General features: G+C 41.4%; 1 protein-coding gene across 6 annotated transcripts in view; it reads right to left on the bottom strand.

Moving 5' to 3' along the window:
- Positions 1 to 12985, bottom strand: part of ERBB4 (erb-b2 receptor tyrosine kinase 4) — a 982069-nt gene extending 969084 nt beyond the window's left edge. For 4 of the 6 annotated variants that reach the window (XM_032479941.1, XM_032479944.1, XM_032479939.1 and 1 more), the window contains exon 1: positions 12100 to 12984. In XM_032479941.1, coding sequence (XP_032335832.1) covers positions 12100 to 12181 — 82 coding nt within the window. In that variant the 5' untranslated portion in view covers positions 12182 to 12984. Of the gene's footprint in view, positions 1 to 12099 lie in introns of all 6 variants that reach the window. The other 2 variants (XM_032479938.1, XM_032479940.1) reach the window with 1 other exon arrangement.
- Positions 12986 to 15120: the final 2135 nt, after the last annotated feature.

The raw sequence follows: 15120 nt of genomic DNA, 5'->3' as shown, positions 1-15120 counted from the left end.
TTCTAATTCACTCACACATAGCCAAAATCCTTGAATATCCAAAGCCCGCTATATATGTCCTTGAAACAAAGATATTTTGGATGTTTTGACATATCTTATTTTCAGCAGAAATGGAACAATTGAAATGTTTTTGGTTTTCCTTTTTTCTCATTAATAAATCTACCTTCACAATGCTCATCCTGCCAGTGAGAAATGTGGTACTTCCAGAAATTTATTTTTATATTGTCTATAAATATTGAGTGAAAGCTGTTAAACTGTGGGAGACAAACTTCATCTGTACCTTTCAAAGAGTGGCTGAGTCAGTTTGTAGGAGTGAAATACCATGTATCAGATCTAAATTTGCTGAACAAAATTAGCTGCATGCCATTCTGTTTTTCTTATCTCTTTCTTGGGCTCATGGTGTGCTAATTCTGGCCACAAGCAATAAAGTAAGTACAGAAAAAATAATAAATGTCCTTTTCATCAACAGTTGCCTAAAATGTTTTGTCTATTTCAACTTATCTCAAAGCTTTTTTTTATTTTCAAATTTCATTCTGCACTTAAAAAAAAGAAGAGAAAAAGGCCACTGAAGAATTATATCTGAATACCAATCACTTCAGTTTCCATTCATTCCAAGTACACTTTTAGAGGTTTCTATATATCACCAGGGACAATGGGGCTGCTAAATTTGAGGTTAAAACAACTGGGAAATATTATTAACTGTTTAATTGATATTTCTACATAGTAAAAGTATGACTTGAAATACTAATTCTGTTATTGTTACTTAAATGTGTTAATATATCAGTAGTTAAGATATTTCCAAATATCTGAGCTGAGTACTGATTTTAATTTAGATGTATCTTTTCTTTCCCAGCGAATAATGTCTATTGTAGTTAAAATGGTCACATTTAATGTAGCCAGAGGGTAAAAGTCAAAGACAGATTTTTATCTGCGCTAAATAACAAATGATTAAAAATTCAATGAGCTATATTTCAAGGGGTAGGGCCTTAGTAATATAGCTTTTATATAGCAAAACTGGCAAGATTCTTTAAACTCATGCCATTATAAACCAACCATTATAAAGTACAGAATTGCGTCAGAGACAGCATTACATGACCCATTTTAAAAACAAGATGTCAAAATAGATATGTACCTGAATTAGGAACGTTCATATTTAAAGTGGAAATATTCTGAAAACTATTTGTTTGGAATACATTATTTCATCTAAAGATACACTGAAGTGCTTTACAGTGTCATTTTATTCTTTATGACAATTTCTTTCTCAAGACAATACATTCTTCTACATTAATAGTGGACATTAACTCATGCAGTAGGAAAAATAAAAGATTATATAATGACACACAAAATTCACAGTAAATAAAACATAATACTACTTCTTAAAATGTACAATTTTCAAACATAGGCAGAAATACCATAAAGTTTTTCATAAAAGGCTTCAGCGCCTCTCTCTTGCATTAGTGTCTCCCAAGGCCCCGTACTTGGTTTGTATTTTTATCTCTGCATGGTTTTTAAAGATGTTTCCCAAACTGCATAAATGCAGGTCCCAAAATCTTGGATGTGCTCCTGTTTCTAAGTTATCTCAAGAAGGGAAGGCTTATGTGATAATTTCCTTAACACAGTACAATACACAGTACAGAAAAAGACCTCTGGAGAATACAATGGAGGAGGAGAAACACAGAGTAATCTAAAGGAAGGCTCCTCAAATGATAGATTTATTAGACAAGTTTCTTCATGTGGCTCCAGGGAAAGCCTCAAGAGCTGCTGACCTGATGGCAGAAGGATTTGGTGGGCTGAGCATCCCTTTCTCTCACAGTGGGGCAGGTAGAGCAGAGGAGCCACGCCTTTGAGAGGATCACTGGCTCCTGTGGCTGGGAGAAGCGGAGAAGGCCTGCAAGAAGAGTAGCAGCAGAAGGCGGAGCCAGCTGGCTCAGGGCAGGACAGACATGGAACTGTGCCGACGGATGCACCAGTCAGGCTTCACCCTTACATACTACTCTGTATCTCTACCTCCTCGTCTACAAATTACGAACAGTAATCCCTGACTCAAACCTTCTTCTCAGGGATTCTTAGAGGAAAAGTTTCAAAAATAGTTTTCAGACACAGGTACTGATGTTTCCATACCCAGTTCTCCCATGAATAGATTACTCCGCAGACTGCTGGGTAAGCTTGAAAGTTACATTAACTCTTTCAGGCCATTGTAAGTTAAGGTCCAATTAGGGCACCACAGTGACCTTGAAAGGCAGACAATTTCTTGGAAATCTGGTAACCTGAGAAGAAATGTCTGGAAGAGCATTCTCCCTGGTAGAATCTGACACTATAAAAACTATAATCATTCCACCAATTTTCAGAATGCAGAGTGAATCATCTAAAAGAGCAGCTAAGAGAATCCCAGTCACCCTTCAGTTCAGTTATGCTGCAAGTATTTCTTTTACAGGATGCTTTTAAAATGGTAGGCATATGTCTAGTTGTCTATTTTAAGATACTAAGAAATTTTAGTTATAACAAAGTTGTATTATCACATACATCTAGGAATAGAAAATGCCACATTCTGTCTGGAACCCTTTTTTCATGAAATACTTATTAGCATTTCTCTGGAGGCAAATTCCAAGAGTTTGGAAAATCACCTAATAACATATTTTTTGGATTGTGTTTCATTGGTCTCGTCTGTTCCTCTTTAAAAGAAAGAGGAAAGATAGCATCTTTAGCTTCTTATACATACTCCTCAGTTCCTAACATGGTCAAATACTGATGGGTCAGTACATGTTTACTGCTTAAACTGATTAAAATTTTAAAATGGGAAATAAGTAAAAATTAGCAAAGTAATGGCTACATAAAAATAGATTACAAGACAGTTACATGTTTAAGAATGGTATTCACATATATTTAACTCACCAAAAATAAAACCAACAGAAATACTCTGTACCATATTATGAGCAGACTCTAAAATGGGAATGAAGACAAATGATACACTCTTGGAAACACTCCATTGAAAGAAATACCCTAGGAAGCTCCAGAAAGCAACTAAGGAAATTCCCATGGTAAACGTGTCTAATATCTATTATTAAGAATTCTATAATTATGTTTTTAGAACAGCTTACTTTGTGCACTTATATGGTTTAATTACAAATAATAACCATCCGTGAATGAGCTTAAAATTGTTTCAGCAAATGTATGTTATTCTTTCATTAAAAAAAAATATTTTTAAAGAGCTTACCATGTATGTGTCACTGCATGAGTCTTGCAAGGGATAAAAATGCTTGCTCTTAAAAAGTTAAAACTATAGAATGGTTTAAGATTAAATGTCAGATAGGTGGCACTGATAGGGATTATAGACCACGGTAGCAGTGAAGGAAGACGTAATGAAAAGGTATGATTCAATGTGGAACTGGGAAGATTCAACAGTTTAGACGGACAGAGGTACCAAGGGAGTCATGAATTCCAGGGAAAGGGGTCAGCAAAAGGAGAGACAACAAGCAAGGCATAGCCTTGGAATACTGACTAGGTCAGCCTGGTTCTTAGAATCCATCTTAAGAAACTCTTAAGACTGGATTAAAAAGGAAACTGAGGGTGAGGGTGTAGCCCAGTGGTAGAGTGCATGCTTGGCATGGACGAGGTCCTGGGTTCAATCCCCAGTATCTCCATTAAAAATAAATACATAAACCTAATTACCAACCCAAAAAAATTTTTTTAAAGGAAACTGAGGACTATTTTAACAGGCTTTGAACTCTGCAATGGGAATCCACTGAAGGCTTCTGAATAGAAACTAGGATAATAAAAGTATTACATTAGAAATGGACATCTGCCAGTGACAAGGACTTCTTGGAGGTAAGAGGATATGGAGCAAGGGGACCAGTAAAGATGATCTTGCAGTAGCTATGCTCCGAGGTTTCTAAGGACTAGACGAGGTCGACAGAAATCTTAGGGAATAGATTTGAATAAGCCATGCAATCAATTTTCCTTTGTGGGGTGAAAATCTTATTTAACTGCTCTAGTTCTAGACAAAATGATCAGACAAAAGGAACTCCTAGAATTGAAAGTGTGTCCAAAACAAATATTATTTTGTTCTATTTTTACCCTCATATTCTTATATTCTCTAAGCCTACAGGGAAGAATAGGAAACAATGACAAAGCTTTTAGAAAAAGGAGAGTTTGCCTAAAGCAAAATGGCATCCATGAACTCAGTTAGGCATCCCCTGCTAGTGATGGGGACCTATCTTGAAACAGAGGACCGCAGAGCTTAGTACTTAGTACTATAACCATACTAGATATAGTCACAGAGCCTGAGAATCTGTTGCAGTTTTTTTGGTTCTCACCAGCCATGAGATATCCTCAGCATATCATAGAAGATCAGCAGGTGCATCTTCTGAAAGCAGGTTTACAATCCCCAATTGTATCCTAAAAGCTTAAAACTTGGATGTCCACCTAGACCAGATGTAAATAAAGGTCAGAGGAGTAGTAAAGATGGGGTAGGTAAAAGTGATTATTTACAAGTCTGATATTTCGGGAAAATAAACAAGTGCTTCTAGCACCATTCTTTCTTCTCTCTAAATGCTTTTAGACAGTGTTCCAAATGAACTATACAGAATATTCATAGAGCCTTGATTCCTATTACTTTAACTCTCTGGATTCAGAAACCGAGTCTTACATATTCTTGCTGGTGTTTAGTATGTTTCGATAACCTCCACAATATTGGAAATAACAGTAATGATCCTGAGCTACCTCTCAAGGGAAAGGTTTAATGATATTGCACAGGAAGTTTCCTGGTGTCTATGTTAATGTTTTATGGAGTGGGGGTGGAGGTCAATTCTCATCTCAAATTCCTAACAGGAAGTGACTCTTCCTACCAAAACAGGTTTAAACCTCCCTTTTGTCACTATGGCCCATGAAAATGCTGATCATGGCTGAGAAAGCTCTGACGCTTGATGGAAGCCAGTGACAATGAGAGAGAGTTAAGGTTAAATCAACAAAACTGCAAAGCCACAAGGCCCAGAGGCAGCATCTTGCAGAAGCCAGCTAGAGGCAGGCAAATGTGCTATAGAAATAAATTTACCAAGTCTTCATACCTAAAGCTTAGCTTATGTACTTATGCAAAGAATAACTGTGATCATAGTAGGGCCTGAAGAAAGATGAGGCCCCAACAAGGACAGTGGGTAAGATAAAGAACCTGGGGTCCAAGGATGGGTCTGGATGAATCAAATTGTTTCCACAGATTTACTTGTTAAGGGTCCACACCAACTAATGGGTACAAGGAACTCATTGTTTAGCCTTTATAATTCAACTTCGTAAAGTACACATATTACTTAATACAGAATGGAAAAATAGCCATTCTCTACTTATTGGTCATCTTCATAAAGCTGCAGGTAAAAGAACTCTTGAAGGTGCTGTTATATACAGATACTAGCACTGGCAACTCTTACCTGACTTTTAGAGTCAAAATTCTGTTTCCAAAATAGATCCTACTAGGGAAATGTCCTCTTACAGAACTATGCCTTAACGAAGTTGCTTTATTTTTTAATATTAATGTGTTGTAAGTTATAAATGCAATCAATGATTATTCCTAAATATAAACTAAAGATGATGATGTCACAGTCTTCCCCTTGAAAAGAACTTCACAGTCTGATAATTAGGCCCATGGCTCCAATCCATTTGTTCATTTCAATTTTGCAATTTTAAAAATAACACAACCTTGTATTTATTTATTCTTCTTTAAGTTTCTGCAACTTTTCAAGTACTTCCTTGCATCTTAAAAAAAAAAATGGTATTAGTGTCAGGAGTTGGCCAACTAACCTGTATTACCTAACTTCCCTGTGCTCCCACCTAGAAAATGAAAAGACTGGACTGGATCAGTGGTTTTAAATAGTGCTAGATTTCTGTAAAGGCAGCACAGGCCAGAGTGGGAAAAAAAGTGGGAGAGTGCCAAAGGCAGAGGGCACAAAACTGGATTCTTAAGGAAGCTTTAACAATAGAGCTTTCCTTTTACCTGTGTTAGATACCAGGGCTACACACATGAATTCACTTGAACAAAAGTTCACTTGCAAAAATAATTAAAAACCAATGGATTTCTTTTTTTCTAAAGAAGTCTAAACATCCTTTTTCTGTCTAACTGAATCATTAAAAAAATTCAAGATGTTAATTATTTAAATATCACTTTTAGCCATACTGATAGAGATGAGGAAATTGAGACACAGAGCAAGAAGTCTAACCTAAGATTGCATAGAAAATGACTGTATGACCAGAATCCAGTTCTCCTGACTTTTATTCTGCTGCTCTATTCTGTAGCATCACACAACAGCAGTGCTGCTGCTGCACTATCCACAGCTCAGACATGCACCATTCCCATTAAATTCTTTGTGGCTACTGCCCCCTGGAGTTGTGCCAAGCAACAGGCCGGCAAAGCAATCACTTATTTAAAATGAAAATAACTATAAAATAATTACTACATGTTCAAAAAAGCACTCTAGAATTAAGCTCCAAAATATTCATACATTTTACCTCTATGTTATAAAAGTGACAGTTCTCTTCCTTCTTGAAAAATCAGTACACACAGAAAGCACCAGTTTAAGTGTCAAATATTAAAACAAGACAGTGACTTTAAAGCTTTGATTAAAGCATTGGAAAATAGGTCAATTTATTCAATAAACATATCAGAATTATCAACAACTCAGAAAAAGCAAAATAAGATGAAATCGAAAGAGACCACGAAGCAATTCTAAAAAGTAGTATTTTTGGAAAATGGCCTTCAAATACAAATTCTTTAGACTTAATAATCTCTATTTCATTTAGACAGGTGTTCTTCTGACAGCAATGGTCTGCTAGAAAGTATACATTATGTTTATTATGTTTATGTTTCAAATATATCAATTACTTGTTATTGGGATATATCCCAATATCACAGAAGACTTTAAAGCAATTTTTCAGAAAACTGCTGTACAGTGGAGAAATAGAGAATACGTTACATGAATTTCTCCCTCAGGCATGCAAGCTAAGTCACAAAGACATGGAGTGAGTTGCTCAAGGTATTAAAAAGTAACTGGAAGAACAATGTCCCTACAATATAAGGATCCTGATTTAAACCACCTGGCTATGTCTTGTGTCACACTCAACTACACAATAGACAAAGTCACCTTTAAATTATGTAGAAAAGCTACAGTTTCAGGAAACACTGATATAAAATCTTTTCATTAAAAAAAGAAAATTGAAGGATTATTTGTCATTATAAACTGTACATTTCAGTCAGTAGCAGGATTAAAAAGCATGAAAAGGTTTTACTTCAACTGTCTAACATTTATAACAATTCAGAAAATGAGTATTAGATAAAGATGCAATTTGGTTCCATATGGTCAAATGTAACATAGTAGAACAGTTCTAAAATGCCATAACATGGAGAGAAGTTCATAATTTGATTCAGTTCTGCCCTGCATCCATACTCAGTAGATCACTGTCTAAGATAACAGTGGAATAGGCTTGACAATTTTTGTAGAACAGCTGTAGCCTTCAACATGCATAAGCGGATTTCAAGGTAAATATTAACATCCCCCTCTATAAAGCAGTATCTCTCAAAAGGTTGAAATCAAACAGCAAGTGCCAACGAGTTTGCAGGTAACAGAACATCTTTTTCGATCATTTGCTTCATTTATGTTATAGGCACTTACAATTTACACACAGATATCCAGCAGCAGCAGGACACTAAAATATAGCAAAAACTTGTTCATATTTTTTAACATCTGCTAAATTTTCTTAATAACTGGATTGACATAATATAAAACACCACCACTTTAAAACATTGCAATGTTTAAAGCACCCTAATTCAATTTACTGTCTAAAATGGGTAGCTTACATAGTCATTAATCTCAAGGTGGCTCTAATCACAAGCTTCAGAGAATATTTAGATAGAGCACACTTCCTCGCACCCCTAGTATTTGTTAAATGGCAGTAGTCTACCCTTCTCTCCCTGGTCAAGAGGGGAAAAGAGGGAGAAAGGGGAAAAGGGACAACTCTGTAAAAAGATGGCCTTGGAGTCAGGGCTTTTGAGATGTGCTAGTGATCTTGGATCGATGCCTTTTTATTTTCTTTCAGAAATAAATCTGAGCAATGGAATGGCTTGTGATTGTCCGGCCAACCAGCCATATCAGATTTATCAGAAAGAAAGAATGAAAACTGGCTCAAGAGGACTCCTGCAGTAGCTGATTGGCAGGTTGCTGGGAAAGACACACACAAAAAGAACACCCTTAATGGTGATGGGGAAAATATATATTCATATGCGTAAACTCAATAAATAAAGATTTTTTTAAAGAGAATCTATAGTAATGGAAAGGGTGAATGCATAAGACAGATGATGAATAGTACTTCTATTTAAGAACCAAAGGGATGAAGGCTCATGAATACTAAATATTTGATTCCACTTTAAGGAGACATATGATTTTTCTTCAAATGAATGCAAACTCCAAAAATCAGCCAATGCAAACTTACTGTGTTCAGGTAAAAAAAATAAACAAATCTTCCATGAAGCGCATGCCCTGTCAAATATTCTAACATAATTTCTTAATTAAGACAGCATTTCCAATGACTAAATTAAATATATAAAGCAGTAAGCACCTTGATTTTCAAAAAAAAATTGACTTTCTTTGTATGCATGATTTAAAAAAATAAAAGCAGTTCGGTTTAAGAGAAAAAAATCAAAAGACTAGGAAACATGGAACACAATCAGAGTCATTCAATTTTATCCTAACAGTCCACATTATAGTATTTTCAAGTGATTTGCAGTTATAGTAATAGATACAAATTTGGAAGCATTCTGAAGAAAAAATTATTTCTTCTAAAAAGGCTTCTTTTACATAAATAAGAATTTCAAAATTGAAAGAAAAAAGGGAAACCGTACCCATGAATGCTTACAATAAACACGTACAGGGGGAAGAGATCTGATATTTTTGAAATCATATTTAACATCTCTTCAGCATTTAACTTTTATTAACTTTTTCTTCTCAAATGTAAAAAGAAAAAATTATATGCTTGAAGATGTATCTTAAATATGCAGGGGAAAACTATGTTCTTTTACAGAATGAAAAGCAAGACTAAGTTACTTGCAAATAAAAAATGGGAACTGAACTTGTTCATCACATATCTATGAAGGTATGTAAGAGCATCACTTCAATACTACAGTATCACTTTCAATACAAAGGTAATACCATTTTCCCATCATATCAGGAAGACAGAAATTTTGGAATTCTTCTTTCCGGTGGTAAAGGCTTTATAACAGCCATATAAAGGGCCTTTGGCTAAAATATTTCTAGATAAAATGAATCACTGGAAATGAGACAAAGTCCTTCAGAATTACTTTGAAAATCATCTTCTGTAAAGCTTTTTTTCCCCAAGAAAAAGAAGAGAAAAATAAAAGCAGGTCCTCTTCAGTTACATTATTTTAATAGATATGTTATACCCATACAACAGAATCCTGCCCCCACCCCCATATTTTTATTCTGTTCACAGAGAGCAGTAAATAAGGTGCATTCCTTCTGCTTCTTAAGAAATTAGCATTTCAAAAATATGCCACTTTCCCCTGAACTCCAAGCGTGTCTAATAATGCGAGAAGCAGATTGTCTTCCCTCGTTTCCTTAATTTGTTTCATCTAAAAGCAATTCAGTCAACATCTTGTCGCCCTCTGGCAGCTTAGTTTACTTATCCGCACTTAATTTCTCATTTGGACCAAACCAAACTCCTCCAAACTGCTACTGACTGCTAACCGCGAGAGGGAAGACACGCAATATGTATTTACTCGGGAACCTACAGCCACACATACACAACCACAACCACACAGAGCCTCACTCATACCCCAGACTGTAACTTGGTTTTATAAAAGCATTACATTAAAACCAACTGAACTTTCCCTGCCAGGTGCGGCAGGGTGGGGGTGGGGGAAATGAAAAAAGAAGTCCCGGGGGCATTTACAGTTTCCAGTGGATCACCTTAGCCTGCGTGTTGCAATTATACCAGGGATGCACCCGAGAGCTTTTCTTTGTGCGGCCCTTTCATCTAGATCACTTTGTGTTTTGAACAAGTGAGGCTCGCCTTTGTGCCCCCAGAATTTCAAGTACAGAGTCACACACGGAACAACAATGGCACGCTAATCCTCGCGCTCTAAATGGGCTCACTTGTGGGTCTGACAATTCACGGGGGGGAAGCGAGAAGAGACCAGCGAGGGCGCGAGCCGGTGTCGCCTGAGACGAGGAAGAGGACAGCTGCAGAACTAATTTGGATTACATTCCTTGCAGAAATTCTGAAAAGGGCTTTTCAGCATAGCTCAACGCCGAACCGCACAGTTAATACCAAATTGCTGCGGACTCGGAGCCGGGTCCCCCAGCGGCTGAGGCTGCACCAGACAGCCCCCAGTAGGTCGCCTCGTAGAAATTCCTCTCGGCTAAGCCTGCGTGTCAGTCGCAACTGCTTTTTGAATGGGTCAATGTGCATAATCAACCCATTGAAGGGAAATATGAAGGGACTCGAAGTGCGGAGGGAGATAAAAAAGGATGTATCTAAGAGGCCGCTTGGAATCTCAAGTCCGTGTTGGTGTAATTCCGGAGGTGGCTAGAGCTCGGGACCTGGTATGCATGAAGAATTTCAGAGTAACTGGGAGGGTGCAAACGGCCAGTACAAACGGCGCACATTGTGCCATTCGAAGGTCATTTTGAAAGGCTCTAGGATTGTAACTTGTTATTTACTAGGCGAGGAGGGGGAGGCGGCGGCGGCGGCGGCGTGGGCGGAGCGGGAAAACTACAGCGCGCTGTTTTCTTGGTGAGGTCAGAAGGACACCCTCCGGGGGCCTAAAGCTCTCCCTATCGCCACTCCCGGGGGTTTTATCTTCTCAGCCGCCTCCCACGCTCCCGCGACCAGCCCCGGATGGCTCTGGAAGTCTCCCTGGCTCTCCAAAAGGCCCCCCTTGGCCACGTCAGTCGCCGGTTTTCCTCAGCTCTTTCTTGTCCCACTTTCATTCCCAGGAAACTCAAGTATCAGAAACTTTGCGCTCCCTCGCACTGCAGGTGCTGTCATTGGCCCTGTCGGCCGCGGCGCGCCAGCCCCGCCGCGCTGCCTCTCGGGGGTCAGTTAGCCCTTTGCCGGGCCGGGGACCCGGGACGCGAGCGCTCCTGCAGACGGTGGCCGCGCACCCACGGCAGCCGTGCCCGCCTCGGGTTCAATCAATTCGCGTGACCGGTCGGCTCGGCAGCCGCTAGGCAGTAAACAGAGAAGTTGGAGGGACTCCGGCCAATAGCAAGTTGAACTACAGGAAGAACTCTTCCTGGAGCCAAACACAGAAACCGACGGGAAGGCCGGGCTCCCGGCTCAAGTATGTCAAGTCATATTTACGATTTTTGTAAGAGCTCAGGCAGGCCAGCGAGCTCCCCTCAAGTCAATGGGGCGAGGGTTGGGGACACCGGCCAAGGAGGCCTAGCGTTCTGGGCCCCCGGGCCGAGACGCGTCCTCCCGCCGCGCTTCGGCTCCCAGGCTGGGCTCGAGTCCGGTCTGACCCCGAAGGATCGGGCGAGCGACCGGGGGCGCAGCGGCGGCCGGCAGCACACAGGTGCAAGCCCGCTCTCGGAGCTCCGCTCTCCACAGCCCTCCCGCTCACCCGAGGCCCCGCTGGCACCGCCCCGGAGACCCTGTCCTTCCGCGGCCCCGGGCGGGGAGCGTTTCTCGAGACTTCTTCCCTCGGGGGCTCAGGCCGGGCGAGGAGCGTCTCCTCTGACTCCGGCTTTGGGCGTCCCACCACAGCACAACAGGCGCCCCCAGAAGGGATCCCGCTTAGACTCGCAGAAAACGCGCGAGAAAGAGGGTGAAGGAGGGAGAGAAGAGACAGAGGAAAGGGGCGCAGAGTGATTTTTTTCACGATAAATAAAATACAAAACACAAGCCCAAGCATAGGGTAAGTTGGGGGATAAAAAAGGGCAAACGAAAACCCAAAGAGGCGCGGGTGGAGTGGTCCCTCCACGCCCGGGGACGAGCGGGTCTCCGGCCGCACTAAGGGGGCGAGGGCGCCTCCCGACGCAGCCCAGCCGCCGGCAGCCGGTTCAAGCACCGGAGCGCGAGAAAGCACCGCGCGCGACCCACCTGACTGAGAAGCGCTGGGCTGGACGGTCCCCGCCGCCACGAGAAGGCTCACCCAGACCCACAGTCCTGTCGCCAGCTTCATTTTTTGGAAGTCTCAGATCCCGTGCTGACAATTACATGTCCAAATGGCATATCCCCTTTCGGGCACGCGGAGGAGATCCCTCAGCCCAGAGCGCGTGGGAGCGCGAGGGGGACTGGCGCGCGCGGTGCACCGGCTCCGAGCGCGGGCGGCCGAGTCCGCGCCCGCGGGTCCAGGGCCCCGGCCCCGAGGAGGGGGAGAGGGGGCGCGTGAGGGGGCGCGCGGGTGGGAGTGTGCTCGAGTGTGTGCCCGTGGTGCGCCTGACCGGACCGGGCAGCTAGTTCCCCGTGTGAGCCTTGGCTTTCTCGCTCCCTCCTCACTTTCTCGCTCTCGCTCACTGGTTGGTCAACAATAAAAAGGAAGGATTCGGCAAAAGATTTCCAAAAAAAGTTGACTGCAAAGAGGCGGTAGGTTTCCGGCCTCTCCCCACAGCCGGACTCTGTTCGGCTCCCTTCTCAGTTTCCTTGCACCTCCAGTCCAATTTGGGAGGAAAGGGAGAGGTGGGGGCGAAGCTTCTTGCTTCACCCCCGATCCTGTCCTTTTTTTCTGTCAGCTTTCCTCACACTTGTCCGGCGGCTGCGGTAATTAAAGCTCTGAGCGTCATTTCCAACGCTCCGCGGTCTCCAGCTGCAGCCCCACAGAGAAATTAATAAGACTCCGGGAGAAAAAAATAAAAAAGGTGGCGGGAGCGGGGCGGGGGGGAGGTGGTTGGTGAATAAAACAAGCCTCCGCGCAACCAGGCCGGCTCTGCTCAGCCGCGCAAACCCCGCCCCCGCTCTCTCCCAACTAGCCACGCCTTCTCCCCGACAGGGAAATCTTATTGGCTCAGCCACTCCCCAAAATCGTGGGCCTCGGGAGTTGGGAAAACACCTGTCAGGGAGCGGGAGCGTAGTGGTGGGGGCAGGGGAAGCTGGATTTAAAGGGCTCACCCGAGGCCGCAGGCTGAAGAGTGGCCCAGGACAGCTGGCCCGGAGAGTGCTCAGGCCATTAGAGGCTTACAGAAAAGTTTTTTGTTTTTTTTAAATAAAGTCACCATTTTCTCCATAGTCCCACAGTGCTCATCCACAGATTGGTCTTGCCCTGGAAATGGAAGAAAGGAAAACGTTGCTTCAGTCAAAAAGCCTACCCCCTTTCCTACCTCCTCACACTTCACGCTTCAAAAAACTAGTTTAAAAGCTAGTTCAGTAATTGGTAGCGTCTGCAGGTTAAGTAGTCCTGGGGAATCTAAGCGCACGTCTTTCCCTAACTGTACTGTCTCTTCCACCAATCCCACCTTCCCAGACTGACCACCGACACTGAGTCAAACTAAAATTCCACATTTGTAGAGCTGCATCCTTAGGGTTTTTTTAAGACTTTATGGGTCTTTTCACCTTTTCCTTGGACTCTAGGACAACTTAGTTCGGGGTTCTCATTAATCAGATTATAATCCAAAGCTATTTACTTGGTTCTAAAGGACTAGAAGTCGTTCCAGGCCTTGGCTATTTAGTCTGAAATAAGAAGGCAATGTCAGGACATACCCAACCTCAAATGATTAGTTTTATTGTACAATGGACCCAGCTTTAGGCCTGTTCCATTCACGCTCCTCAATCTCCAGGTCATTGCTAGCTATGGGAGTTTCTGGACTCTTCTTGGTCCAAAACATCTGGAATTAGATTATACCAGTGTACACATCCCTTGTTTTTTGCAGTTCTGAAACTGTACCCTGGACAGAGGCCAGAACCTCCTGAAGGTAGGAAGTTATTGGTTTGCTATTTGCACAGGCATTCTATGTATGAATTATTTTCCTTTTTCAGTTTCTCTAGAAGCAGCAAATACATAAATAAAAAGTATCAGGGGAGCTTAAAATTAAGTCGTCCTGCCTCCTCACTCATCATTTGAGACCTTCCTATTCCTCCTCCACATCTTTTATCTATAGCCTTGTCCCTTAAGAATTTCCATGGAGCTGAGAACAGAGAGAGACAGCAGCTTCATCCCAGAGGTCTGAAGCCTCCCTTTCTTAGGCCCACAACAAGTAACAGGCACAGAGCATGTACAGCATGCTGCTTTACCCAGAAGCAGCGCAGGGCCAGGAGAAACTAAGCCTAGAGCAGATGATGGTGACTTGACCAGAGTGTGCACGCTGCTCTTTGGAGTTACCTTTGCTGCCTGTTTGTTTTTTTTTTAAATCACCCTCCCTACCCTGTTTTCTTTCATTCAATCTCTTTTCACTCCCCTTTCCTTAAATCTCCTTTGTTTCTTATGATGATTCTCCTTTCCATGAAAGCTACTTCTTTTTAAAATTTCCATTCTCTCGCCAGAAAAACAACTTAAGTGATTTTTTTTAAAGTATTGCTTTTGGAAAAGTTTAAATTTATGTATTAAAGAAAAGAAGTCTTGTTTCTAATAGCAATTATTTTGCAAGAAGTGAAGAAATAGATTGAGTATTTTAACTTAAATTGAGGGAAAAATCAAATACTCTGGATATGTTTGGATTTTTTCCTACTTGTGTCTAATGTGATAGTTTTTATTTCCCCATCAATTTTATTGCTTTTATTGTGGCAGGAACTCTCCTATATACCTTGCTTTCAACCATTTATCTAAAATAATTCTTGGCACAAGAGAAATCTCAATTAATATCATTGGTTTAAAAAAATCTATTTATATTTTTTGGATGCTAGACAGCCCACACAAGGTATCTACCAATTACATTACCTGACACATCTGTGTTTTGCTTCTGACTCTCAATTAGTTCTGCCTTGACACCATTTTCCTGGTTCTAACTGATTGAAACAATGACTGATACCTGGTCAAAGCTAAGTATCTGACCACCAGCCTATAAAATGAATTGGCATGATCTACTCAACAAAGGCATCCTATATTTGATAGTGACAAGTCTACCCAATCAGAGTCTAGCTCAAATAATTTGAATATGAGACCCCAGAGATTTAGACAGGAGGCGGTAG

This window comes from Camelus ferus, chromosome 5 (genome assembly GCF_009834535.1).
Source record: "Camelus ferus isolate YT-003-E chromosome 5, BCGSAC_Cfer_1.0, whole genome shotgun sequence".
NCBI classification, from domain to species: Eukaryota; Metazoa; Chordata; class Mammalia; order Artiodactyla; family Camelidae; genus Camelus; species Camelus ferus.
This window is presented reverse-complemented; position numbering and strand designations above follow the sequence as displayed.